Genomic DNA, 26,261 nt, shown 5'->3' on the forward strand with positions numbered 1-26,261 from the left:
TCATCAGGTTGTTGTTCTCGACCCCAAAGACACACACACAAGACAGGAAGAAAAGACAGAGCGGTCACTTTAAAACTTTTTATTATTATTATCATTATTATTATTCATGTTAGCAAACCCAAAGCAACACAAGCCTGTGGAAAGCAGTGAGAATAGAAAAAAAAAATCCACTCACTGGATAAAGTTTAGAATCACACACAAAATATACAGAGGAATCAGCAACACACTTGTACAAAGTGGATTTCATTAGCAGCTGTACAGAGAGAGTCGGCTCGAGGGGGTCCGTCGGGAAGGTGGTACTCAAGTGGACCTGGCAGCTGATCCGCAGGTCACTGGCACACCCGCGCTCACCCTGGGCCACCTTTCCGCAGGGGGTAGGAGGCTGGGGGCCGTACCCCCTGGCACTGTCATGAGCACCGGCGTTCACATGTGGAGGGGCTCGGGCGTCAAGAATATTTGATTTTTTTGCCTCCGGTTGAGGTGCACAGTGGGAAATGGAGCAATAAACTGAAAAGTGGGAGCAGACTACGGGGCTCAGGATACCCCCAGCTCCTGCCAGCCTTTCTACCATGACCCCCACATGCGCAGTGGTCCCAGCTGCCAATATCAAACTCTCTTTTTAGTTTTATGTTTTCTTCTTTGATTGGTCGTAGCATGCTCCAGATAACAACATTTTATAGGTCAGCTATCCATCCTGCTATACACAATTATGTCTACAGAACAAATTTGTCATCACAGAAAACCATATAGAAACTGTGCAAGGATTTTGGGATGTGATCAGAGCAGCCAAAAAACATCAGTACATGTCTGGTGGTCCAGCTGTGCAGGCCCACCATGACGGGTACTTCTTATCTTTTGGCTTAGAGGACAAAAAGGAAGGACACCACTTTAGTTTGTTTCTTGTTTTCTCCAGCAGTAGGCCGATTTATCTTTAATCTAGCACTCTGATAAAGACGGCACGCACGACGGCATCCATCATCTGCCACAGTGAACTGATTGTTATTACCAAGTCGCCCGTTTAAAAAAAATCCGAAACGACTGTATCTCTGCCCACCTCTTCTTCATGGTGCCAAGCTCCAGCTTTCTCGGTTTGCTTTCCTGGGCCTTTATTTACGCCAAACTCCAGTATGAAGTCGATGGGTGAAGCCCCTACCTCATTTCTGAGCCCCTGATGGCAGGTGACATAGCCAGGGTCATTGGGTGGCAAGCTTGCTGCTTCATTCTCTCCCCATTTGTATGGTGGCGCCGTCCCCCAATGCCCTTATTAATGCCATCTTTACGTCAGTCACAGATGCTGCACCTGGACTGCTTGAATAAAAAGTAGAAAAAAGTCGACGTTCACGTGTTACAAAATGAAAGTCAATGCAACTCGATGGCTCTTTTGAGCCCCCCCGAGGGCTCGTGTGGGGGATGCTTACTTGGAGCACATGTGTTTGCCACTTTGCCTCGCTACTGTGAGGTGGCACGTGACAACAGAAGGTGTGTGGCAGCCCCCAGACAACAGAAAAAAAATGCAGAGAAAGTGTAACGGGCCAGCCACTCTCATGCTTAGAGCCCACTGGGGTCAAAGGGGTCCTGATCTTCGGCTCGGCCCTCCTTCACTTTCACGTGTTCTCTAATTCGTTTCTAAGCCATTATGAAACTCCAAACTCCAACAGTGCTGTTTTATTTTTTAAATTTGGTTAGTCTCACTCTTTAATACTCGGCTCATCAGCAAAATCAAACTCCGCACAACCGCAGCCCCCCTTAGCTTGGCCGCCCCTTGTTACAGTGTGTCCATGTAGTCTCATTACACTGTAATTACTGTGCATTGTTACAATGTACTTGTAGGTAATCTGCTGAGCGGGGCATGGCCTGCCAAGACCGTCACTCTTGTCACACAACTGTGTCACAACGTGGAGTTACACACGTAATTACAGAATAATGACAACAGAAATCTGCTTCATCCAGCCAGACCCCTCTCTGTGAGTCTCTCCCCGTTACCTCCTTCTCCTCCAGCCCAAACGGGCACTGCTGCCCTGCACATCTTCATGCAGTGGTCCAGGGCACAAAGCCCCCTACTCAGGGCATCTTATTCAGAGGACTCCTGGGGCTTCTGACTGCAAACGCTCATTTCAGGTGGGCCCCCCTCGTATAGCGAGACCTGCCAATGCCTCTCGAACCATGATAGTGGTCACACGTTAGACACGTTTTGGGAGACGCAACACGACTTTAACTCGGTGCATACAGAGGCGATACTTTGAAGCACATGGTGCAGCGTTTGTGACTGCACGCTTATTATTCATTGCACCAATTCGGGGTCACAGGCATTCAAGAGCCTACACTAGCAGCAGAGGGCACAAAGCACAAGTCCGGTACATCAACTGGCTCTAGCAGATCTTCATTTGATCCAAAGCCAAAGGACAGCTCTCATTCCGCATTCTGCTCTCAACTGGAAGCAAAGGGTGGGCAATGAGAACTTTTGCGCTGTCCTAAAGTGTTGCTTCAAGCGTACAAGAAATCTCGCCTGAGGATTGGAATACATTGGTACAAACTTTTTAGACTCTGCTTTAATTTTATGGAGGAGATTTCTTGTTATTTACCACTTGACATGCATTGACAGTGACACGGTCCTGGTGGTATTCGTGATGTCCCATAAACATGCTGACATGAGCCTAACTGGTCAGACGCTAATAGCACGCTGGAAATGGCAGCTAATTAGGGGCCTGAATGAGTCATGGGGGCAGCCATCTAGGAGATCAGATTGGAGTGATGCCAATCAGAGTAGGGCTCCATCAGACAAGGCCGACACGGTTGCAGGCTGGGGCACCAGGGAGGTCTGTAAAAGAAACAGCAGCCCACCACAGGCACACTATTGTATTACATATATGAAAGTGACAGAATGGATACATTTTTAGCAGATAGGAAATCAATTTTTTATTTAATAAAAAAGGCTTATGGGTGGCAGGGAGGCCCAGCGCTTTCTCCAGAGTGCAGATCGGTCACTGGCTGAGTAGATAGATACTAGATGTTCTGTCAGTTCTTGTTGGTTTTCTGCCACATCCGAGAGATGAGCATTTTAGTATTTTAGGTGACTCTGAAGTGGCTCAGTATTAATGCCGGTGCTACTGAGTGGCACCACATTAAGATTTGGGTCCTGCCTGCTTATAACTCTTCTAATCTAAACCATAGACTCCACTGTTGGCATGCCAGTCTGAACTCCTGTTGCACTGTGTCAGTGCAATTCCGACTGAATGATTCAAGATGAGTCCAGCTCTGAGTCAGGCCAGTAGGCTCTGGAGACAGCAGCGGGGCAAACAGATCTGACAACTCAAAGTGGACCCTCGGCAAGTCACTTAACCGGCCCGAGGTCCAGCTGTACTGAAGCCTTATCTTGTAAGTCATGGCGATGAAGGTTGAGCTGGGTTAACCATTGATTGCTGGTCCTTTTCACAGTACAGCATTTTGTATGGTTTAATAATGTACCGTTAGTGCACGTCAGCTGCAAAGATGTTTAAGGGCTTACGTATATACAAGGGCAGATGGAGTAAAGGTGTCAGCCAAAGTAAAAAGTAATGGCTTCTTCTCAGAGGCTAAAGGTGAAGGCGGTTATCAGTCACCCGGCTGTTGACAACATGAACAGGACACCACAAGTTGTTCTGAATGTTAGAAAAACGTATGCTGGATCAGACCTAATCGTGGTCAAACCAAATGCCTTAAAAATAAAATAAGCTCACGAGGTAGACAAATGGAAATGAGCCATCTCACCATTTTTTATGAGCTTCTTATTCCAATTTGGGGTTGCGGTGGTAAACAAAATATTAATCCTCTGCTCTGACTGCCATATATTCAGTCTGCACTCATCAATCGAACGTAGTTAACGCTTACTGAGATTATGAGAAAGCAATTTATCTTGGGTGTTTTTTCAACATTTTATTGATAGTTGAAACTATTTTGAATAATGGAGGGTCACTAGGGACATGGGGCTCATTTGTGTGTTGATGTGTGCTGTTCACTGGCAGCCATCAACGGCACAGGTGAACCAGTCCATCTTTGGATGATGGCGAGTGTGGCAGTGTGTGTGTGTGTACCAACGAGTGAATGTCTGGCGTCTGTTCATTCATTTTGTAAACTAACTCATTCCATGGCAGAGTCATTTGAGAGCACAAGAGGTGCCCATGCAGTGCAGGAAGTATTTATCCCACAGCTACTCTCATTCATGCCCATCCAATTCTGAGTCACCCATCAACTAAACTAAACCGTCTTTGGGTTACATAAGAAAAAAATGTGCACAGAATAAAAAAAAGGGCCAGGGAAGGTCTGATCTTGGGGCCAGTGGCACAGGCGAGAAAAGGGCCGAGACAGAGCCTACTAAGCACAGGACAATAGGAATGCTACCTGGCAGACAAGAATGAAAATGACAGCAAACTGTATGGAACACACTGATTTTATAATAACGTGATCTACCAAAACCTGCCAAAACCCAGGTCAGATTCGAGGGGTCGTGGCCTATTCCTGCAGCACTGGGCACATGGGCAGGAACCAGTAATGGATGGGAGATGGGGTGGGAGGAGAGGGTCTCATTCTCCCAGACAAGTGTTGCACAGACGACATTATCACTGGAGTGGGGAAGGGGCAAAAAACATTGGCACTAGAGCGGAGGCGCATGTCTGGATTTCTGAAAGCCTCCTGAAAGAGGTGAACGTAATAAATATAATGAGAGCTTTAAGGCCATAAGACACATGCACACTGTAATATTCAATATTCATACACGAATCCTTGTCTAATTCTCGGAACCTTTTCAAGTGCACCAGAGAAATGGAGATTGAGGACTTGATAAACTCTACAACAGCTGAGTTGCTACAGAGACTGAGACCTGTGAGAAAAAACCAACCCAATCAGCTGGCATCCAAAACGTTCCTCCACGATGCCATCATGTGGCTGTTAGGGAAAGAAGTGTAGGAGTCAGAGATGGGGAGGAGACTCACTGAAAATGTGGTGCTGTGTTGACCCTTATTTTGACCCCCCCCCCAGCACAAATGGCAACTCTCCGACAGCCTGGGCATTGCTTTCCAGCAACGGTATGCCTATGAGTGCCTCTACAGCGACATGTTTCTTTTCAAATAGAGAGTGTTAGATAATAAGAGGAAAAAAAAAAATCTTTACAGATTATTTATATACATGTAAGAAAACACACCATGGCGAAAAGACAAGACGAGTGGACAGTTCTTTGATTGCAAACACTAACTCCACCCTCCCCTCCCGTTCCCGCCAACATACGTGCACCTACCACGTGTGCCACACTGCAATGCCATGAAACTGAAACCCCAAGCAGAACGGCTCGCAGAGAGCGTCAAAGCACAAAGTGTATAAGGAGCTATGGAGACTCCAGCGCAGTCAGATTTATTCAACATTATTTACAAGTATTTAAATATGGACGTTTCATTATCGACAAGCTAATGTACAGCCAGGGGAGCGCAAGAGGAGCGGCCTCGTCAAACAGCTCCTGCATGCCACTAGAAGCCAGTGGCTGCTGAGCTCGGGCGGCTTTTTGTTTTTTTTTCTTTTTAGCATTTCTATTCTGCTGGCATGGCCAATGAAACTCTAGTTAATAATGCATTTTTGGATGAAGTTCATCTTTTTAATAAAATATGTGCAAATATTTCCGCTCAGTCAAACTAAAGCACTGATTTGATTTTTTTGTTTTTTTTGCCGTCATTTCTTTGTTACGAACACCCTGACCAGCACTTCTGCCCTTCCAGGCTACCAAATTTGGCATTTGTTTTTCCGCACGATCTGCAAGGGGTGCACAAATACACAAAATAATAAAAAAAAATAAAATGAAAGTAATAAACCTAAGCTATAATCTCTCATTTTTCAAGCATGGCTGCTGTGTGTTAGGCTTGGAATCCCTGCCACATCTGAGCTGGCGACGCATTTAAATACCAATCTGTTTCCATCCCAAAGTATCTCAAATATCCAAAGACATTTACAAGTCCATTAGAAATTTCAACCATTTCAGTCAAACCCCCCCCCCCAAAAAAAAAAAAAAAAAAAAGCATCATGGTGCACTCAAGCTAAACATGAGGGAGATGGAGAAGGGAGGAGAAAAGGGCAAATGGCCACAACGATCAATTTGTATAAGTAATACTGGTGCTTCCTTTAAGTAACTCGCTTCACCCTTTCTGTGTTTTTTTTTTTTTCTTGTAACTAAAAGATTATTTTTTTAATAGACCATTCTGTCTGTTTGTGCCACAATTGGGCCAGGTGGTTGTTCTTATACAAACAGTCTCAATGAAGTCTTGCATGGTGCGGCGTGTCATTCTTATTAACACTTGAAAAGAAGGCAAGCCATGGATGCCATTAGAAGCCACAGTGATTGGGCCAGGGAGTCTGAGTTATCCTTTGCCGTTCCAGGTCCTGAAAAGAAAAAGAAAGAAACTGTAAGTCACATATATGTACTGTACCTCATACTGCTTTCTCTTTTTAACAATTATTTCCACCCAAAATGGATCTTCTTTGTTTAGGTCACTATCAGATCTCTGCTGGAATAAAACCCAGAAGAATGCCTTTTTGTAAAGACTCTGGATATGCCTGTGAGTAGTCTGATTGGTTAGTGACAAGAAGACTTAACAGCACGTGGTGTGACCCTAACAAACCCTGGTTACTACGCCAGATGATTTACTGCAGAGTCTGGCTTCCTTCGATTGGTCATGTGGACCAGGTGAGCACCTGCCTTCATAACTAGCTACAGGCCATAACAAAAAGAACTTAATTTAACAGAGGAAAATGAAGTAGAGCAACAAAAAAGCAATCAAACAACAAAATACAAAAGAAACCAAACACGAAAGAAGAAGAAGAAAGAAAATATGATAACAATCTGAAGAAGACTTGCTGGCTTGATCTTCGTACAAATCCTCCTCCCTTTTTAAGAAAAACTGATCTGCAATGTCAACCACTGTGGTCTTCTTGGATCCAGGAAATAAAGGGAAATCATCACATTACCATATGAACCCAGCCACAGGGGATGCATAAATTTCTTCGTGCCAGTCCCAAGCCCGGATAAATGGGGAGGGTTACGTCAGAAAGGGCATCCGGTGTAGAATTTTGCCAAATCAATATGCGGACAACAATACAAATTTCCATACTGGATCGGTCGAGCTCCAGGTTAACAACGATTGCCACCAGTACTGTTAGCCAACAGGGTGCAGGCGGAAATTGGGCTACTGTTGGCCAAAAAAGAAGGAGAAGAAGAGGGGGGGAGACGTGTTCGGAGGCAGGAGGAGAGGAGGAAAGTAAGGAGAGTGGAACTAAGGGTAGGAACTTTACATGTGCAGAGGAGAGATGCTGGGTATATTGGGAGAAGGATGCTAAGGGTAGAGCTGCCAGATAAGAGGAAAATAGGAAGGCCTAAGCGAAGGTTTATGGATGTGGTGAGAGAGGACTTGCAAGTGATGGGTGTAACAGAACAAGATGCAGAGGATAGAAAGATATGGAAGAAGATGATCCGCTGTGGCAACCCCTAACGGGAGCAGCCGAAAGAAGAAGAAAAAGAATCACATTACCATATGAATAACAAATTGTTAAAGAGCAAAACAGCTTAAAAGCAGTGCTGTATTCAATGTATTCAAATTCAAATGTATTCAATTAGCTGCTAAACATGACACATGCCATAAAATGCTAGCATTGCAGACAAGTACAGCAATTAAGCAACAAAGAGCACTCAGAAGGGACATAGCAACAAACAGCTGGGCCCAACAGCACATTTTCCTAGGGCTCCTACTCAGTCCAAGGCCTCAGTCATGAACAACTCTTTCGTTCTTTCTTGAACACCCTGCAGACTCGAGAAAAGACATCCTCTTGGTAGATTTAAAAAAAAATGTGGAAAACCCAGAGAGAGATGCAAAAAACATTCTGGAGTCAGACAAGCTTTGAGGCCCCTGAGACAACAGCAGGTTCAGTCTGTGTGCACAGCAGTGAACAAACATTGCGTTGGGTGCTGCTATTGCTTTAACTTTAGCCTGAAGACCATTCAGAGAGGACGCCTTGACAGCCTCCCCATTGTATGTTTGAGTCACAAACATTTTCTTTGTAATTATAAGACAGACTGGGCAAGACAACCTGCAAGAAAGTATTCTGAATGAACTAGCCATGAAGTTGAACACGCTCTTGGTAAAAGCAATGCAAATACAACAGTACATATTTGACCAATTTTTTCATGACATTTTAGTGGAGGCAGAGCTTCCCTTGTAGTCTCATAGCAGTCACCAAGGTTGTTCTGCTCATCAGATAGATTTAAGTAGGGACTAGAATCAGAAACAAGACTAGTTCATTATGAAGGAATTTTCTCTTTCATCAAACCAAAAACAAAACCATAAATTATTGTCAAAGTTCAAGCCAATAATTCTTTTTACCAGGAAGCCAAAAACAAAACCCACTGATTATTTTCAGTCTTTATTCAAATCACAGATAAACACCTGAAGATGACCTTTAAAGTCATCACGCATTTCCGATTATACGTCCTAGTAATGGGTGGAAACGGCATCAAAAAATGTCTGCATCCAAGAAAACCAAGATGGTGTCAGAAAAAGATGCGAATGATTTTTAACTACTTGAAAAAGAAGGTATCAGCAACACAAAAAGAGCATAATAGCCCTACATTTATTTGCAGAAAACCATTTCAATTGATACAAAAATTTTAAAACATAACATGATCACTACAAAGGTAAGCGACAATGACAGAAGAAGAATGAGGTCGGCCATAATAAAGAGTAAGGACAGATGAATGAGGAAGGCCCCCAACTTGCTTACAGTAAGAAACTGACAGAGAACAGACCACAGACACTTTAAGATGTCTAACCAAGGCATACATTAAGAGTCAATGAGAAACGCTATGCAGTCCCCACCAGTTCTCCGGAGGTCTGCTGTAAAATGTGGGATGTCCAGGCTAATTTGTCTGAGGCCTACAACAAGGCTACCCCACGAATGAAGCAGTCAGAACATTGAGCATTGTGGGTAGCAGAGGTTCCTGTTAAAGTATTGTCATGCTTTGGCTGTCATTCCAGTGCGGTCAAACCAGGCCCACTTGGCCCAACTACCATACCGCGTGTAATGACAGGTCACAGTCTCATTGCTGAAGTCACCACTGGTGTAAAATGTAATAAGTCATCAGAAACTGATGTTGAAAGTTGAGCTTCATTACCTTTACCTGCTTTTTTGACCATTTTGGATTTCCTTTTTGTGTGTTGTACGTGTTGAATTTGTATGGTACAATTCTTTTGGTAATTCTCCCCCAGGGTTCACAATCCTGACTAGTAAAGCCATGCATGCAGGATGATTATATTGGTCACCTTCAGGAGCAATTTGAACCCAAAGCCATAGTGTCAGGAATGAAGGGAAACAGAAGCAGCAGTGGCTGCAACTGCATTTGGAAAAGGCTACACAGCACTGGAGTAAAAACTCAGCTGGCTCACCTTTGTGGACAAGCTGATAGCCCCCGCTTCACTATTTGACTGCCATTGGGCCAGGTGATGCTCAACACTATACCTTCTCACAGATTCTCATTAAAATTCTGCTCAATGCCAGCTGTCTGTGACCAGACAGGAGCCCCCTTGGTGACCGTTAATCATGGCACAGTAATCAATAAAACATGGGAAGGGTTGGGGAGTGGGGGGTGCATTATTTATTTTATAATGGGGAACCATTTCCTTGTGACACTGCAGGCAGTTTGCCAAGACAGAAAAAGGCTTGATTTAAGGATGCCACTGAAATTTCCTTGCATGGTAAATTGTTTAAGGGAGTTATTTATGGAAACCGTTGAAGTGCTGTACATTAGGACCTCATCCCCTTGAGCTAGAAGTGAAGGGAGCTTTGCTACCATCTCTACGTTTGACCCAGCCGGTAGCCTAAAGCGGACTGATGTGGCCAAATAAACAAATTGTACATAGAAATCATTTACATTCATGTTGCGTTCTTAGGAAAAGAGTGACTAACAGCTTTGCCGGGAATGTCAGACAATCAGGGTGTGAATCACGGCTTCTTTTTTTTTCAAAACTGCACATTTTACTGACACCATAATAACACCCTGTCATATATTTTAATCTCAAATATTACAAGTATAATGGGTTTTTGTTTTCACGAACAGTTGCTATCGTCTCTTTAAAAATGGAAACAAATAAATAAAGAACAATCTTTACAAGCAAACTCATGTTACCAACTATTATCATGTAAATTTAAAAAATGATCCAATTTCAGCGTGTGTCGTACCACTCATGACACCTGCTTCACAGGTTCTTCTTAAACATGGGCTGTGTTCATCCAGCATCTGGTCTGCTCTTATGCTTCTCTCTATCAGTTGCTCCAAGCGGACTTTCAGATGTGATCACAGCCCATGAGGTCAAGTTGTGACACTGATTACCCAAATTAAAAATGGTTTCTGGGAAAAAAAACAAAACTAAACAATGGAGAAGTATTCCTCCATTTGACAACTGCTTACAACCCTGTCTGGCATTCTGGCCTACATTACAAGCTTTCCTAAAGTGTAGAATCTTGGTGTGTTCCTCTGGGCAATCTGCTGCTCAGAAACTGTTGTTTCTGGGTCCATGGCTCTGTGGTTGCTCCAACTCAGTTTCCTGTGTTGTACAATGACCTCTGTTGATGATGTCCACTGTGTGATGTAAACTGAATCCTTCTCTGGTATCAAATGTATCCTCAACACTGATCATAAGTGCCCGGTGGAATACTGCAAGTGTCAGAACCTGAAGCTGAACACTAAACATCATTCATTTGGGCATTTCATCCTCAAAACACTAGTGCCATACATGAGCAAGCAAAATGTATGAATGAACAGTGGTTAAAGCATGACATTTGTTCTCAAACAACTGCAAAAATGAAGAGCTGAAAGATCCTGTACTATGTATACCTGAAAATAATGTTGAACCTCCTGTCTGAGCTTACCAACTCTACGTGGTGAACATCTGCAAATACAGTATGGACTCAGGAATTGTTGTCCACAGTTGTGTCCAGATCCACCATACTAAACAGACTACCACGAGTTTGATATCTGGCACCCTACAACCCATCCATCTTCCTTGACTCACCCTGTTGATGTTTGCAACCTGGCCTAAAGAATTTTCAAAGACAGAAGATAATATAGAATGGACAGCACATACTGACATATTTAACTACCACCCTCTGCAGAGGCCTTTTCAAAAACTCATATAGTCTGACCTGGCCATAATGATGTAATGAAGCTGTGGTGCTCTGTGGTTAACCAGACATTCATCTCCTCAACCCTACAATCTGGCAAGGCTCCTCCCTGTGTCACGGTTCAGCCAAAGCTCCATCCCTAGATTGTTTTGTTCTTTATTAAATCTCTTGTGTTTGATGTTATTCATTTTGTTTTGCATATTTATTAATCAAAAGGGTATTACTATCCTATGTTAATTCGGTAAGTTGTTGTTCCTGTGTTGAACCTGACATTGCTGCTGTGGCTGTAGACAGCCTGGGATGCCTTAGACTAGCGCTGAGCCATTAGCCCCTGATTCTGTTATTTGGTTCACCTTTCTTTGATCCACTTTTGAATATTAGTAAATTCTCCTTTTGATTCGATTGCTTTTTGGATATTTTCTCTTGCCTTTGGTTTTGAGTTAACATGTTACTTTTTGGGTTAACATGGTGCTTATTTTGAATTACCACTTAGGGCGTAACCTTTTGTAAAATCCTCGTCAATGTTTGAATTCACTTTTTTGTTTTGTTGTATAAACGTAAATAAACACCATTTTTAAGACACTTTGTTTATGTTGTTGTGTCACTGTTTATATGGATTCACTCTCCATTATATGGGATTTATAGGCCTAGATCTTTTCATGAGTGAAGGCCACAGTCCTAATTTTGTACTTCAGGGCCAGGCCTGCATAGTGATCTGAGGCTTAATTTTAGTTGTGAGACATTTTTTGTCTTTGAGTGGCCCAAATTTCACACCACACTGATGTTTTTCTTCTGAATGTTTTTATGCAATTTAAGATCTAGGGAACTGTAGGCCTATCTTGACAGTACCAGGTACAAAGCAGGAACCAATCTTGAAGAGACAGCCATTGTTGAACCCACTCTCACCCAAATGATAAATTTAGGAATGCAAATCAAATCTAATGCAAATGTTTTGGTTTATGGGAAAAAACATTCAAACTCCACACACCAACCATAGAGTTAGTTAACCCTCAAGTTACTTTGCTTTCAATTTCCCAGCACTCCCAAAACCTCACTAAATGCCTCTTTCTGAATATTTGGCTCCTTTGACTCTCCTTCTTGGCCCAGTCTCAAGGCTTCATTAATGATAACATTTAAATGAGGGCCTGTTGACACAAATTCATTCTCTAAAATGGGCTCCAGCGCAGTTTACAGTGTGCTTCAGCAACTCTGGGTTCAGCTGATTTCTGCCTTTCCCGAGTGCACTGTTCTCCATTGTCAATGTCAGGCCCTTTTCAAGTTCCTCTTAGTGCCTGTCAATAATGTTTTGTTGTATGCACTTGACCTTCAGTCTTAATAGTATTCTGTTCACGAGCGTCAGTCTGCTCTTGTACTGTAATCTTGTTTGCTCTGCAAAGCATCTTGTAATGGCCCCTGCTGTTAATGGTGCTATATAAAAACAGAGATTGATTGATTGGTGTCATATCCATCTTTTTGCCATGTGTGTGCACAACAGCATGCCAGAAAATAAAATAAAGACTAGACTTTTAGGTACCCTCTGGTATCTTATGTCATTTTTTCTCTGTCACCCTGTTCAACCATAAATGACAATCATTGGTCAAGAGGACAGTAGGGAGAGCACAGTGCCTTTTATGAGGAGATCTCACCATAGATTCCCTTTTGCAACAGTGCCTTTATGTTCTGTAGCTCCTTATAATAACAATTACCATACTAAGCTATTTTCCAAGTTTGTTTGACGTCAGGCCTTGTAGACACACAGAGTGCACAAAGGCAGGGATTGAAGCTCAGCACAAGGTTATTATCACTCATGAAAACTGTAACTAAAACACCTAAAAAAACATTTCATTATTCAGAATTGAAAATGAAACTAGAAGATGAGTGAAAAACAAAACTAAACTTAAAACCAATACTTGAAAATAAACTGTAAAAAATACTAACACATCACAAAATGTACTGTTCAGTGACTTAGTGAACTGAATTGAAAGTTACAGAATTTAAGTTTTTTTTTTATTTTTTTATTTAATTAATCAGTGAGACAGTTACCATTGTCACACATGTGCATTTAAGGGACAGCTGAAGGGCTCTCATGATGGTAATTCTCCTACAGACCGAGGTTGGCGCTGTTGCTTAATGCCTTTACTTCCGACACCTGTTCCACCTCTGATATCTCTTCTGTCATATGCCCTCCAGGACCCGCCTCCTCCTGTCTGGATCCCATATAAACTCCTCCTACTCAACCTCACCTCAGTCTCATCTTGGACTCCAATGTGAACAGATTTAACGATCATATTGCTCTTTTGTTGTTGTTTCACTCCTTAGGATATACAGGGATCACGAAAGTGTCGCAACTTAGGATTGTTTTGTGTCATTCTTACGCCATATTTTTGTTTATTAAATATTTTTTGGACCAATGAGTCATGTTTAAAAACAACTGATAATAGAATGTAATGACATGCTTTATTAGACTACATTAAATGCATGTTTTTCAACAGTACTTTAAAATATCACTTAGTTATTGACATAGTTTAAATAGGCTTGTGGTGGCTCAGTAGCTTTCTAAGACAGCAGATTAAAAAGTAAGTGATGTAAAAATCAATTGATGTTCTGTTGTTAGTTGTTGGCTGTGTAGGATCTATGTCTAACTGTATAGTTCAAATGTCTTAAACGTATCATTGACAGATTTAAACTCACTATTGAAATTTCAAGGTAAAATTGTTGGCTACTTTGGGCCATAAAGGATTGGACTGGAGCTTTTCTGTGTTGTAAATACTGAAACATCACAATGTGCATATACTGCATCCGTGAGGTTGTTTGTAATTTAGTGTAAATGCTGAGTACATGTTTGTTCCCTCTAACACTTACATAACTCATTTCCTCACACATTAATTTCATAACAAATAATTGTTTTTCTCTTTCTTGGTTATCTTATTTCAAGCAGCAGAAGAAGTGAGCGCATCTCTCAGCGTTGTATCGGGGATCAACTTCACCATCACAATGTGGCAATTGGATGAAAGATGAAATTATACAAATTTTACAACTAATGCATAATTGAATGTTTCTCTGTTTTAAAATAGAGGGTTCTGAAAATCTGCCAATGCGTTTAAATGTAAGATTTTAAAATTTCAAAACTGTACTGTATGCTTTATTCGAAATATCACAATACAAATTGAACTGTCCTAGCTGAAATTTCCTTGAAGAATAATAAGTGTGTTAAATTTCAATAAGATTAATCCACTGGGAGTTCAGTTGTTTCGTGTGCACAGGCAGACAGGTATGGCAACTGCAATAAGTGAAACCTGATTTTTATATTTTTAAATACCAATTGCCATTTACTATACAAGTTTTAGTATACAACAATTTCTAGTAGTGCAAAGGAAGGGCAGCATAACAGCCCTTCTCCTGGTAGTCAAAGATCACATCTTGGCATGGGAAGCCCATCAGCAAATCCTTTGAAAATTGGCATTAAAAGTGACCCAATTAGTTTGTCTTATGCCCACCTATCTCAAACATTATTTGTGCAGAATTTGCTTTGAAGTAACTTTGGTTTAGGAAACATCACAAACCCTATCTCAATGACCAGATATTTCAACAATTAACAATGATTTGAAGTAGAAAGATCTAATGTTTAATCTGAACTCAAGCTTTTGAATCAGAGATGATCTTCAGAGATAGCAATTTAGGATGAATTAGGCCCACCATCACGCTGACAACAATTGTAACAATGTCAATATTCTGAGAAAATATCGTATTATAGTTTGCAGTCGTACTGTATGTGAAGCATGAATGGTTTAAGGACAGAATAGCATTCTGTAAAATGCAAATATAAGTACACAGTGGCATGAAAAGTTTAATAATGTGAAGTACGAAGCTCACTGGACCAGATGCTGTCTGGTTAGGCACTGGTAGATTCACAAGTGAGTGAATGAATGGATGGAAAATACTGCTTGATAAAAAATGAAAATTGTTTCTACCTGGTTAGTCATTTTTGCAAGTGCAGAATGTAATTCTGCTTTTAGGCTCTAATGCAAATACAGAGCTGTGATTTGTATAGTTTTTAAAATGAGGTTTCAATGTTTTTAATAATCTAGCTGAATGAAATAAACTTTTAAGAAATGTATTTGGTTGTCTTCACATTTTTTACTTCCTGTCGTAAGTATTGTGCAGTGTATCTGTTCATCTTACTGAATGAATGGATGAATTATCTTCGCCTGAACCATTTACATAAACATGCCACTTTAATAAATATATTTTCAAGTGGGATCTAGTGCATAAACATTTCAGATTATCACATACGAGTAGATAATGGTATTGATAATGATTCTGCATAATAGTAAGCTGTAGTCACATGGTAATGCAACTGAAAATGTTTGCTCAAAAGGAACAATTTGTATTCATGCCAACATTGTTTTTTCACTAAATGCACGACGGGCGGGTGTTAGCTGCGTAGACAAAACAAGATTTTGAACGCTGACACACACCAAAGGACTGGGGAGGTATTGTGTAGCAGAACTTCTAGTATGACAGTAACAGTAACTAGCAGTAACAAGAGCAAGCGTGAAATTAATGAAATGGTGATAGCATTTGTGGAACTCAGTTAAAGGGAAAAACTTGACAAATGTAAAAACAAAACACAATTGCTTTCATAAAGTTGAGAATTGTGAAGTGCCAAAACACACAAAACTCACTGAAGGCAGTAAAATGGCAGGCAATGCTGGTCAACAAACCTTAACTTCATGTCTGCAGAAAGCTGCAGAGTGATGGCCTCAGTCGACTGAGCACCAAGAGAGAGAATGCACTGGTACAGCTTTCTGTAAAATGAGGAGTGTCTAGCAGGTTATGTGAATTTTCCTGCCTTCTTCAAGTACTGTGAATTGCTTGATCCAATGTTTAAAACGCCAAATGCTGCCAAAGTAAACAGTGTATTATTCCTTGAACAGATGGACACTGTCACAACGCAAGTGAGGGTCATTCTGCAAAGCACTCTAGATAAGGGGTCCTCAGTCACAATCCTGGAGGGCCGCAGTGGCTGCAGGTTTTTGCTCTAAACCAATTGCTTAATAAAAAGCTCTTATTGCTCAAGTAACACTTCCACTTCACTTTACTCGTCTTGCCCGTTAAGATTTTGAATCCTTATTGCTTATTTTAGTATTACATAGCTGTGTTTTTGGTTTTTAATTGCACCTAATTACCAATAACATGCAAGCGACAAAAGAGACCAGCATTTCTCCCTTTAGACATGTGTGTATTTATTATGCACTATTGGTGCCACGGCCCACCTGCCAAGTTGTTTTGCCTGCCTATGGTAAAGTCATCCCTGATGGAGGATCACAGGAATCATGGGAAAGAGGGGTCCTTTCATAGGATTGGCTGGCCCAGCACTGTTCCAGCTGTGGAATGGCCAATTGGGGGAGGCAGCTTGATGGATGAGATCTCCAGGACTCTAAACAAATCCAAATCATATTATGTGATATCATCTACTGTTAAATTCTGCTCCGTACTTCTAAAATGTTTTATTTTTATGCTGTATTGAGGATTTGTTCTGTTCTGTGTATTGTATTGTATTGTATTGTATTGACCCCCTTCTTTTGACACCAACTGCACGCCCAACCTACCTGGAAAGGGGTCTCTCTTTAAAACTGCCTTTCCCAAGGTTTCTTCCATTTCTGCCTACAAGGTTTTTTGGGAGTTTTTCCTTGTCTTCTTAGAGAGTCAAGGCTGGGGGGCTGTCAAGAGGTAGGGCCTGTTAAAGCCCATTGCGGCACTTCCTGTGTGATTTTGGGCTATACAAAAAATAAATTGTATTGTATTGTATTGTATTGTATTGGGTTTAATTAAATACTTGGAAGGAAAGTGAAGAGAAAAAAGTGAAGAACTAAGAATTACTCATCCATTTTAGCCTTCAAATCATTTGGATGATATTCTTAAAAAGCGGAAGAAAATCTAGGATATGAGAATGACTTGACATAGCAGAGTTGAAGTACTAACAAGCCATGAAATCAAATTATTGGAAATCTCTAATCTCAATTTCTAATCAAGCAACCGGGTTAGAACAAAAACCTGCAGCCACTGTGGCCCTCTTAGACTGTGATTGAGGACCCCTGCTCAAGATGGTTGAAGCTAAAACATCCTCACTGTCTATTATGGGCACATCCACATGTTTCTACAATCTCTTTGTGTTTGAAGTGGACAGGAAAGGTTGAGAACACCATTCCACCACTTTCAAAATTTTAACTCCTCTCCTCTCATATCATTCCTTTACTTTCTAAACCTTGGTGGAGGGCTTAGTGGTGGTCTTTCTCCTCAAGATCTCCAGCTCTTTTTATCTGTATGTGTCAAATCCATAGTGAAAATGTAAGAAGAATTCAACCTCAAGTATCATATTTATTCACAGCTTGGTAGATTTTGTCATTATGCAAGACTGAGGAGTTTCAATTGGTAAGTTTGATATATGGGTAGTGCATTGTGAGCTTCTGCATAGGACATAAAGTTTCATGGTTGAAGAAATGAAAATGGCTGGAAGCAGAGCCAAATAAAAATATTATTACAAATCCCAGAGATCCCTTATCACCCCGTCTCTCCATTCACCATGGTATGGACACAGATAAGTCTAAAGGCCTCATCAAAGATGACACAGTAATGAGCAAGGCGATTATCTGCAACGCTGGACAAAGAAGCAGCTTGATTATTAAAAAAAAAAAAAAAAGTTACATCTGGCTAGTTCATAATGATAAACTGGGATGGAGCACATGCAAGTCACTGAATTCGAGCCAAGGATTTAGTTTGTCAGATGAATGGACTGAGTGTACTGTCTCCTGTAACAGCGCAGCTGTAGCTAGTCAGCAAACTTCACTTTCTGGTGCAAAGCCATGTGAAAACTGGAAGCCCAACAACAAGGTTCAGAGTTTAGCTGTAAATAATGGTACTAACTTACCAAATTTTACAACCCTAAGCCTGGGAACACTTGAGATGAACAAGAAGGCCAAGAGAAGGTGAAGCAGAATGAAAGCTTAGGACTGTTACCCCCAGCAGAGGCGCATAGGTGTCCCCTACATTTTGGCATCACTTTACAACACCTGTCCTCTAGTTACAGAGAAGAACGTTAGTGTGGCTTAGCGGTTCAAGACATTGAACAGTAACCATAAGGTGACCTGCTCAGTTCCCTCTGCATGCTCCTTCACCTGAAAGTCATCTAGTGGTAAACACATTCCAAACATCTGTTCTGCACACTTTTGATTTAAAAGTAAAAAAAAAATAGTTAAACAGTTAAATACATTTAAGGAGCCACACCCTTCACCACCTTCACATTTTGTTTCTTTAAGCTTTCTTAAACAAAGGAGTCTTGTGTACACTGACTCTTAAAGCAAACAGAAACTTGTTGTTCCTTGACATGTATTGTGTAGTGGGAGAAACTGTTTGTAAAAAGCAGGGAAAAATTGCATTGCTATAAATTTAGAGGCTTCAAAAATCCAAACTAATGCTCAGAAAATGGAGACTATTGCAAAGCCTTTAGTGCCCTCTAGTGCACAGAGTGTTGTATCACACTTCTTGGAAATTAGAGGATCAAAAAATCCATTCAGAAAATCTCTGCACCACAGAAACATAAAAATTATTATGCAGCTGTAACCTTGGTGATGAGCAGATCAGTCTTCTGAATGCTAGTGAGGTGCATATCTCTTCTAAATAATCCCTTCTTGTCTTGAAGCAGAGAAAGGTAACACAGCACTGTCAAACTTGCTTAATTCTATCAGGGATCACCGGGGACTGAGTCCATTCCTAGCAGCACTGTGTACGTGAATGGCTCATGTTGGAGATGTCTGGGGTGGCGACACTCACCTCAGACCACGTGGGGGCGACCACCCTGGTTCCTTTGGGGACCACGGGTACAGAGCTTTGACGCTCTACCCTGTAGGGGCCTGTGGTCACCGCCAGGGGGCGCCCCTGTGTCTAGAGAGCCCTGGACCTCAGTACTTCTGCCACACCTGGAAGTGCTGGGGGGAAGAGGATCGGGGACACCCGGAGTGCTTCTGGGTACACAGCCGGTGCTTCCGCCACACTGGGGCGTGTCGGCGGAAGGTCACTGGAAGACACCTGGAGCACATCCGGGTGCATATAAAAAGGGCCGCCTCCCTTCAGATAATGGCTGGAGTCAGGAGTGTAGAAGGACAGAGCTTGGTGGAGAAGGCAAGGAGGTTGGCCTGAAGAAGTGAGGCACTGTGTTGTGGCCAGGACTTTGGGGATTTTGAGAGTTGTTGTGAGCACTTCTGTAAATATGGCACTTATGAATAAACGTGTGTTGGGTGACATTAACGTGTCCACCTGTCTGTGTCCGGGCTGGCTCCCACACTTACCAGTCCATCACAGGGCCAACTCATGCACATGACCACACAGGGACAGTTCAGGGTTACCAATTACTCTATATGTGGGGGTGTCTAAGCATCCAGAGAAAAGCCCCTTCAGACACAAGTAGAACATGCAGACTCCATATACTGTAGACCTCAACTGGTCACAGGATTTAAAGCCAGAATGCTGGGCCCATGAGGTAAAAAGCAGTAACCAGTGAGCCACTATGAAGTAAGGTAATGACACAAATGTAATATTACAGAATAGCAGAAAACTGCTATGAAAATAAAATATTATTATTATTATTATTAAAATGTATTACACTTTTACAAAGTTGTTTGAATTAGTATATGGAACATAACTGAATTTAACTGGCATTTTTTCACCACTAATCTACATGACAAAACTCTAAAATGTCAAACTGTAAACAAAATTCCACAAATGTCTCTGAAGTAATTATAAATTATAAAACAGAAAATAGCCGATTGGAAAGCATGGTGGTGGTTGTTCACAGCTCCAGTCACCCATATTTGAACACAAGCCAAGTCAGGATCTAAATGGAATATCCATTTTCTCCCTTTTCCCCGTGTGAATCTTCTCCAAAGCTATGACTATGGGTACAAGACAAACACAAACTCAGAAAAAGACATTAAGTTTATAGGGTGCAGGCCCTGCCAAAATGAAATCCTGAACTGAGCAAACTGTGTAAATACTGAGATGATACTACTGAGATTACATTACATTACATTTCTACTGAGACTACATTTTTATAACTTCACCTCTCCTTCACTTACACTGAAACATTCTGTCTGGGCAGGGGCCAACAAAAGCCTATAATCTGTATCACAATGTAGTGCTGGGATGGAATTTCATCATTTCTTACATGCAGTATGTAAACCAAATGTTTTAAACATAGAATAGGGCAGTGCCTCAAGGAACAAGCATTCTGGGTCCACACTTAGGGCCTGAAGTGTCTTGAGGTGGACTGGTCTCCTGTAAAAGGCTGTTTCCTGCCTTGTTGCCAGTGCTGCTGGGAAAAGTTCCAGCCTTGTGCAATTCTGAATTGTATTAAGTAAGAATATTAAGTTATGTTTTAAATATAGTAACCGATGGCAATGTCCATCAAACATGAGGAAATTATAAAATGGAGTGACTTCAGCTACTGCATGGGCATACAGTAAGTGTAATTTCTTCTTTTGTAGGGATCAAAATATGCAATAGATTGACACTTCGGGATTGGTCATTGGGCAAAGGGTCTGGAAGCAGAGGAATTTGGAACTGGGTATCCCTTAATGAGAAAGCCATTCTACATGGCGTGCAATTTACAGAACTTGCACAACTTCTTTATTTACTGGTTGCAGATGACAGATGCTGAAGTGTGTTAAAACCCACTATTATACTAAAAGTGCTATCCTGTAATTTTTAATTTCTAATTGCGTTCTTATAATGTCTAAAATCTTAGGAAACAAAATATGAACAAAAGCCTCACCGTCAATAGATGCTACACCATGAGCAGTGCACACAACCTCACACTTAGTACAAATTTGTGGTTTAACGTCATACATGTTTTGTGGTGTAAACACATACATAGGACTTCTTTTTGCTTCCCAGATCTTATAAAGAGTGAAGCTTTGTAGTTAAACACTCATCAGGACTGCACTTCCTGTATAAACCTAGGAAGCAGATAAGATCTTCTGGAGCCAAGCATTTCTGTTCTCATTCTGGCAAATGTTTCTATAAACTTCGTTCTTCGTGTGTCTGCCTCTAGAACAAGCTACATTTCAAACTTAAGATCAAGACTTAATGTGTGACCCTGTCTATTGCAGAGTCCCTAGTGATGTACTGGACAGTCCAGTTCACTGCTCCACATGATTGGACTTTGTTTGGCACAGTGTGTGTGTGTGCCTGTCGATGGACTGCAACTCAGTTCAGGGTTTGGCCCTGTCTCTTGTGACTCCCATGTCTCACTCTTTGCTCTCATCTGGAGTCTTTCTGTGGGCCCTACTGTAGCTCTGGCTGGTGCCAGCCCTTGACAACAGGTATTCTAGGGTCTTGGTCTATTTAGAGCTTTGTATGTTCATAGCATAACAGAAGATGATTCTGAAGGTGGGGTGGCCTAGTGCTTAATGTTGCTGTCTCATGCATCTTAGCTTCTTGGTTTAACCCCTGGTTGTGTTGGAGGTTGAACCCTCTCCCTGTGCCTGCATGGGTTTTTGTGGTTATTTCCCTTTTATAGAAAGACATTATATGAAATTACATTTTTATGAAAGCAGCCTTTGTTTGGAGCTTACTGACCAAAAAAAAAACACTCATTCATTTCTTTCTTTTTATAACTCACTCATTCCCATCCAAGATGACAAGAGAAGTTCTTGGATACAACTCTGAATGTATCATTCAGGCACAATGCTGGAACTAAATATGAACCAGTCATGAGTGCTACTGATCCACTAATTTACAATAACTAAAGAGCCCAACATGTACATCTTTGGGATATCGATGTACAGTATACTGGAATATACGGAGAAAACCAACATGGCAAAAAACACAAGCCATGCAAACTCCATATCTGCACTGAGCTGTGAAGTGGCATTGCTGACCACTCTGCTATTCTTAAAACCAGTTAAACAAAACCAAGTTCATTAATTCACTAAGTTTCTTAGAATTTCAGAAATGATCCATTGACAATAATGTTTACTTTTCATTTTCTTAAGCACTCCTGCACTTGTATTTCTTGTTCAGAAAAGAACCCAGCCATTGCATTACATTCTACTCTGACGACTAAAGATGTTTTGAATCCTTTACCATAAGCATTTTTTCAAAAACCTATATTTTACACAATGTAATAAGTTTTGTAAGTACCCAAAGACGATATTGATAAAGTAGTTTAGTCATGCAGTATTTCATTCCAATAATCCATTTTTACTTGCTATTGTGCCTCTCATTTCAAATACCACCATGCAACATACAGGGGCTTGCAAAGCCCATCTGAATCCGTTCAGTTAAAAGGCTTGTTCAGAGGAGCTATGATGGTGACGACAAGCAGCAATCAGGAGAGTCGTGTGTGGCGTCTAGGCAAAGAGTGGTGTGTGATGATGCTCCCCTGCTTTGTACTGTCCTGGATGTGGATCAAAAATGTAGGATGGTAAACTGAAGAGTAGATTCGATTTTATTTTAAACAGGGTGTGAGATGTTTGAATGTTTCCTTCTGTGTTTAAAGATGTTCTATCAGTTTATATTATGACTCTAATTTGCTCCAAGATCAACAAGTGTCCCTGTGATGGATTTTCAGAAGTAACCCCCCACCCCAACCTCCGCCCTGGCATTCATTATTTCTTGGATAAGCTTAGGCACCCTGCCACCCCAACAAGGCTAACCAGATATGGAATTTAAAAAGAGAAAAATGGATAAGGAAGTCTTCGGTGAGGCCTAACACATATAGTTCTAAAATATCTGTAACTGAAGTGTCATTTGCACTAGTTGTAGTAGAAGGGACCATACAAGACAGGTTGAAACCACATGCTCTGCAATCTCAGGCTTTACAAATGTGTAAAAAGTGCAGCAGCACCATCTGCTGGAAGCAAATATTTTCAGAGTACAGGATTCGACAGTGCACTTCTTCTAGGAGAAGGCAAATATTTATCACTGTTAATGGAATCTGAGGATATCACACCAGGGTTCCCCAGACTTTCCTACCATAAGACCCACAGATATTTCTTAAGGAATAGGACAGGCCTTGATCAGAGGCGTACCTTGGGTTTTCAGTGCCCGGGGACAACTGAAGATTTCACACCCCCTCCTGTTTGCCAAAATGCAATGGGGAAGGGAAAGAAATTTTTTAAAAATGTATTTAAAACAATAGTATTTTAAGAAAAAAAGTAATATTTTTTATTTTAAATAGTTATAAATTTTTAAATATTTAAATTTTTTAAAGCACTTTTATGCATATATTTTCAAGGTTTCGCTTAATTTATAAAGAATGAACGAAGTAAAATAATTAAGACAACAATGGTAGGTCGAAAATATAATTATTCTAAAATATTATTCAAATATAACATTGCAAAAACGTAAACATTACATTGGATATAATAATATAATAACCTGAAAATGAAGTTAGTATAAAGAAAAAAAATAGTTTGATGTATAATGCTTTAAATGTAATTATTAACTTCAAAGAGAAATTTGCTGCGCAAATCTATCGATTACTAATCTCAGATCCTGATTATTTTATTGTAATTAAAAAGTCAAATGTTTGTACATGTTTGTATAATTTAATAAATAAAAAGTCTCCGAAAATAACGCCGCCTCGTGTTCTTTGAAATCTAAATTCGTCATTAGTTTTTGTAAGAAAAAAATCATTTTTCGCATTTAAAAATGATTTTATAGAAAGTATATAACAAATTATAAAGCAAAATAATTACATATTTATAAAAACTGCATTACTGTACTTACAATTTATTTATATGAAAATATGATGGGGAAACGTCTAGACTTTTGCAGCCATCTACTAGAATATTTCATCAATTTTCTATCAAACACGTAAACACAAATCACTTGGCAAACAGAAATGGCGTTTGCAACAACTTAGACAATGATACACTAATGCCTCATGTCAGTCGCGCGACCTGTTTAATAACGTCAAAAATGTTTCTGGGTGGAAGTCAAGCATGTTAGAGTAGTGGAGGGGATAAATTATTGTCTGTTTGGTATATAGAACTAATATGTGCTTCGAAATCAGAGAGACAAAAAAAATCCTCATACTGATGGAGTGATGGACTGAGTATGCAAATGTTTTTTATTTACTTTTTAGTGCATTTAAGAATGGAAAACATTTCATTCTAAGATTTCGTAACAACAATTTGGCGCCCCCTGGATGCTGCGCCCGGGGACAGATGTCCCCCTTTGCCCACCCCCCAGCTACGCCACTGGTCTTGATCACAAATCAGTTATTTTTGCTGAAAGGGCACTTGGACAGTTTTGCCAAATATTGCCATTATTTTTTTTCCAATCATCCACCTATCCATTTTTCAAGGTGATTTTTCCCACTTGGGGTTACAGTGTGTTGAAGCCAATCCTGACAGCAGTGGACACAAGTGAGGAACGGAGGCCATTTTTTACACCAGGCCACTACAAGACACAAAAACACACACAAATCACTCAGTGTGGGCTGATTTAGAGTCACTAACTCCCCTGGCACATGTCTTTGGAATGTTTGAGGAAAACAGGAGGACCTGGAGAAACATCCATGCTGATACAAGAAGAACACACAGAGTGTCCAAACCACGTTGTTCTCTATTAAGAACATATTGCTGCAAATGATGTCACATGCAAAAGCAAACAAGATGAAGGTAGAGACTTTTTGTATTCTCTTTCTATAATTCATATCTTTATATTGCTAAAAAGTCAAGTTTGAGTAACTGATTCTTGCTTAAACTATGCTACTAAATATACATTTTAATTATACAGTAGCAATTAGGACTTTCAGTTATATAGCAACCTTTTCTGAGCACTTTTAGCTTATCCTTTCTAATGAAATTATTTAATATGGTTGTGAGTGAGGGGCGGCACGGTGGCGCAGTGGTAGTGCTGCTGCCTCGCAGTTAGGAGACCCAGGTTCGCTTCCCAGGTCCTCCCTGTGTGGAGTTTGCATGTTCTCCCCGTGTCTGCATGGGTTTCCTTCGGGCGCTCCGGTTTCCTCCCACAGTCCAAAGACATGCAGGTTAGGTGGATTGGCAATTCTAAATTGTCCCTAGTGTGTGCTTGGTGTGTTTGTGTGTGTCCTGTGGTGGGTTGGCACCCTGCCCAGGATTGGTTCCTGCCTTGTGCCCTGTGTTGGCTGGGACTGGCTCCAGCAGACCCCCGTGACCCTGTATTCAGATTCAGCGGGTTAGAAAATGGATGGATGGATGGGTTGTGAGTGAAGGTGTCCAATTAGATTCACTGTTTACAGAAGAATGAATGCTTACCAGATACAAAATAATTAATGACAGTAGGTGATCTTGAGATGTTTGAGAGAATGTGGCTTTCAGGAGAGAAGTATGGTGAGATTCACTTATGAACAATGGTGAGTTGATGTTCAGCCATTATTGGTTGTCAAGGAGAGTTATAACGAGTTTCTACATTATCCTGGAATCCAGAATGAAAGGAACTACCAACAGGTTTCATTCTGTCCCAGTACATGTTGTCAAGAATATGACCATCTAGTTGAGACTGTGGGGCTAAATTAAAGAAGACACAGTTAGCATAATGTTGATATCATTGGAAATAAAGTGTTTGCCTGCTTCCTTCAGAGTCTAGACACAGAAGATCACCAATGACCCTAACCTGGCTCTGCCCACTAGCCCGGCTCACCTGTCTGCCACTGTAAAGGGACCCTATGACATTAAGTCAAAGCTTCTGATTGGATGGAAGCATCTTCTACTAATGTAACAGCCATCACCAGAGAAGTGACAGCGCCTTCAGAACTCATTATGTACAGGGCTGGATTAATCATTAAGCAAAACTAGGGGCACTTCACGAATAACATTTCTGTCCCTAAAATCTCCTGTGTATCTGTGCAACTCTGTGGTATGTGGATTTCACTTTCAACAAACAACAAATCTTTTAATTCTCGCGGATATGCCTCTTCATTGGGAAGAAATGCTACTTTTCCCTGATGGCAACATGAATTAGATGATCTACAAGTCTCGGACTTAAAGTTTAAATCTGAACAATATATTCAATCTCTTTTCGCTGTT

General features: G+C 40.9%; 1 protein-coding gene across 1 annotated transcript in view; it reads right to left on the minus strand.

Annotated features, from left to right (window-relative positions):
* Nucleotides 1-64: 64 nt before the first annotated feature.
* Nucleotides 65-26,261, minus strand: part of LOC120524385 (limbic system associated membrane protein) — an 851,776-nt gene continuing 825,579 nt past the window's right edge. Inside the window, exon 11 of the mRNA XM_039746241.1 lies at nucleotides 65-6,399. Coding sequence (XP_039602175.1) covers nucleotides 6,308-6,399 — 92 coding nt within the window. The 3' untranslated portion in view covers nucleotides 65-6,307. The remainder of the gene's footprint in view (nucleotides 6,400-26,261) is intronic.

This window comes from Polypterus senegalus, chromosome 2 (assembly GCF_016835505.1).
Source record: "Polypterus senegalus isolate Bchr_013 chromosome 2, ASM1683550v1, whole genome shotgun sequence".
Classification (NCBI taxonomy): Eukaryota; Metazoa; Chordata; class Cladistia; order Polypteriformes; family Polypteridae; genus Polypterus; species Polypterus senegalus.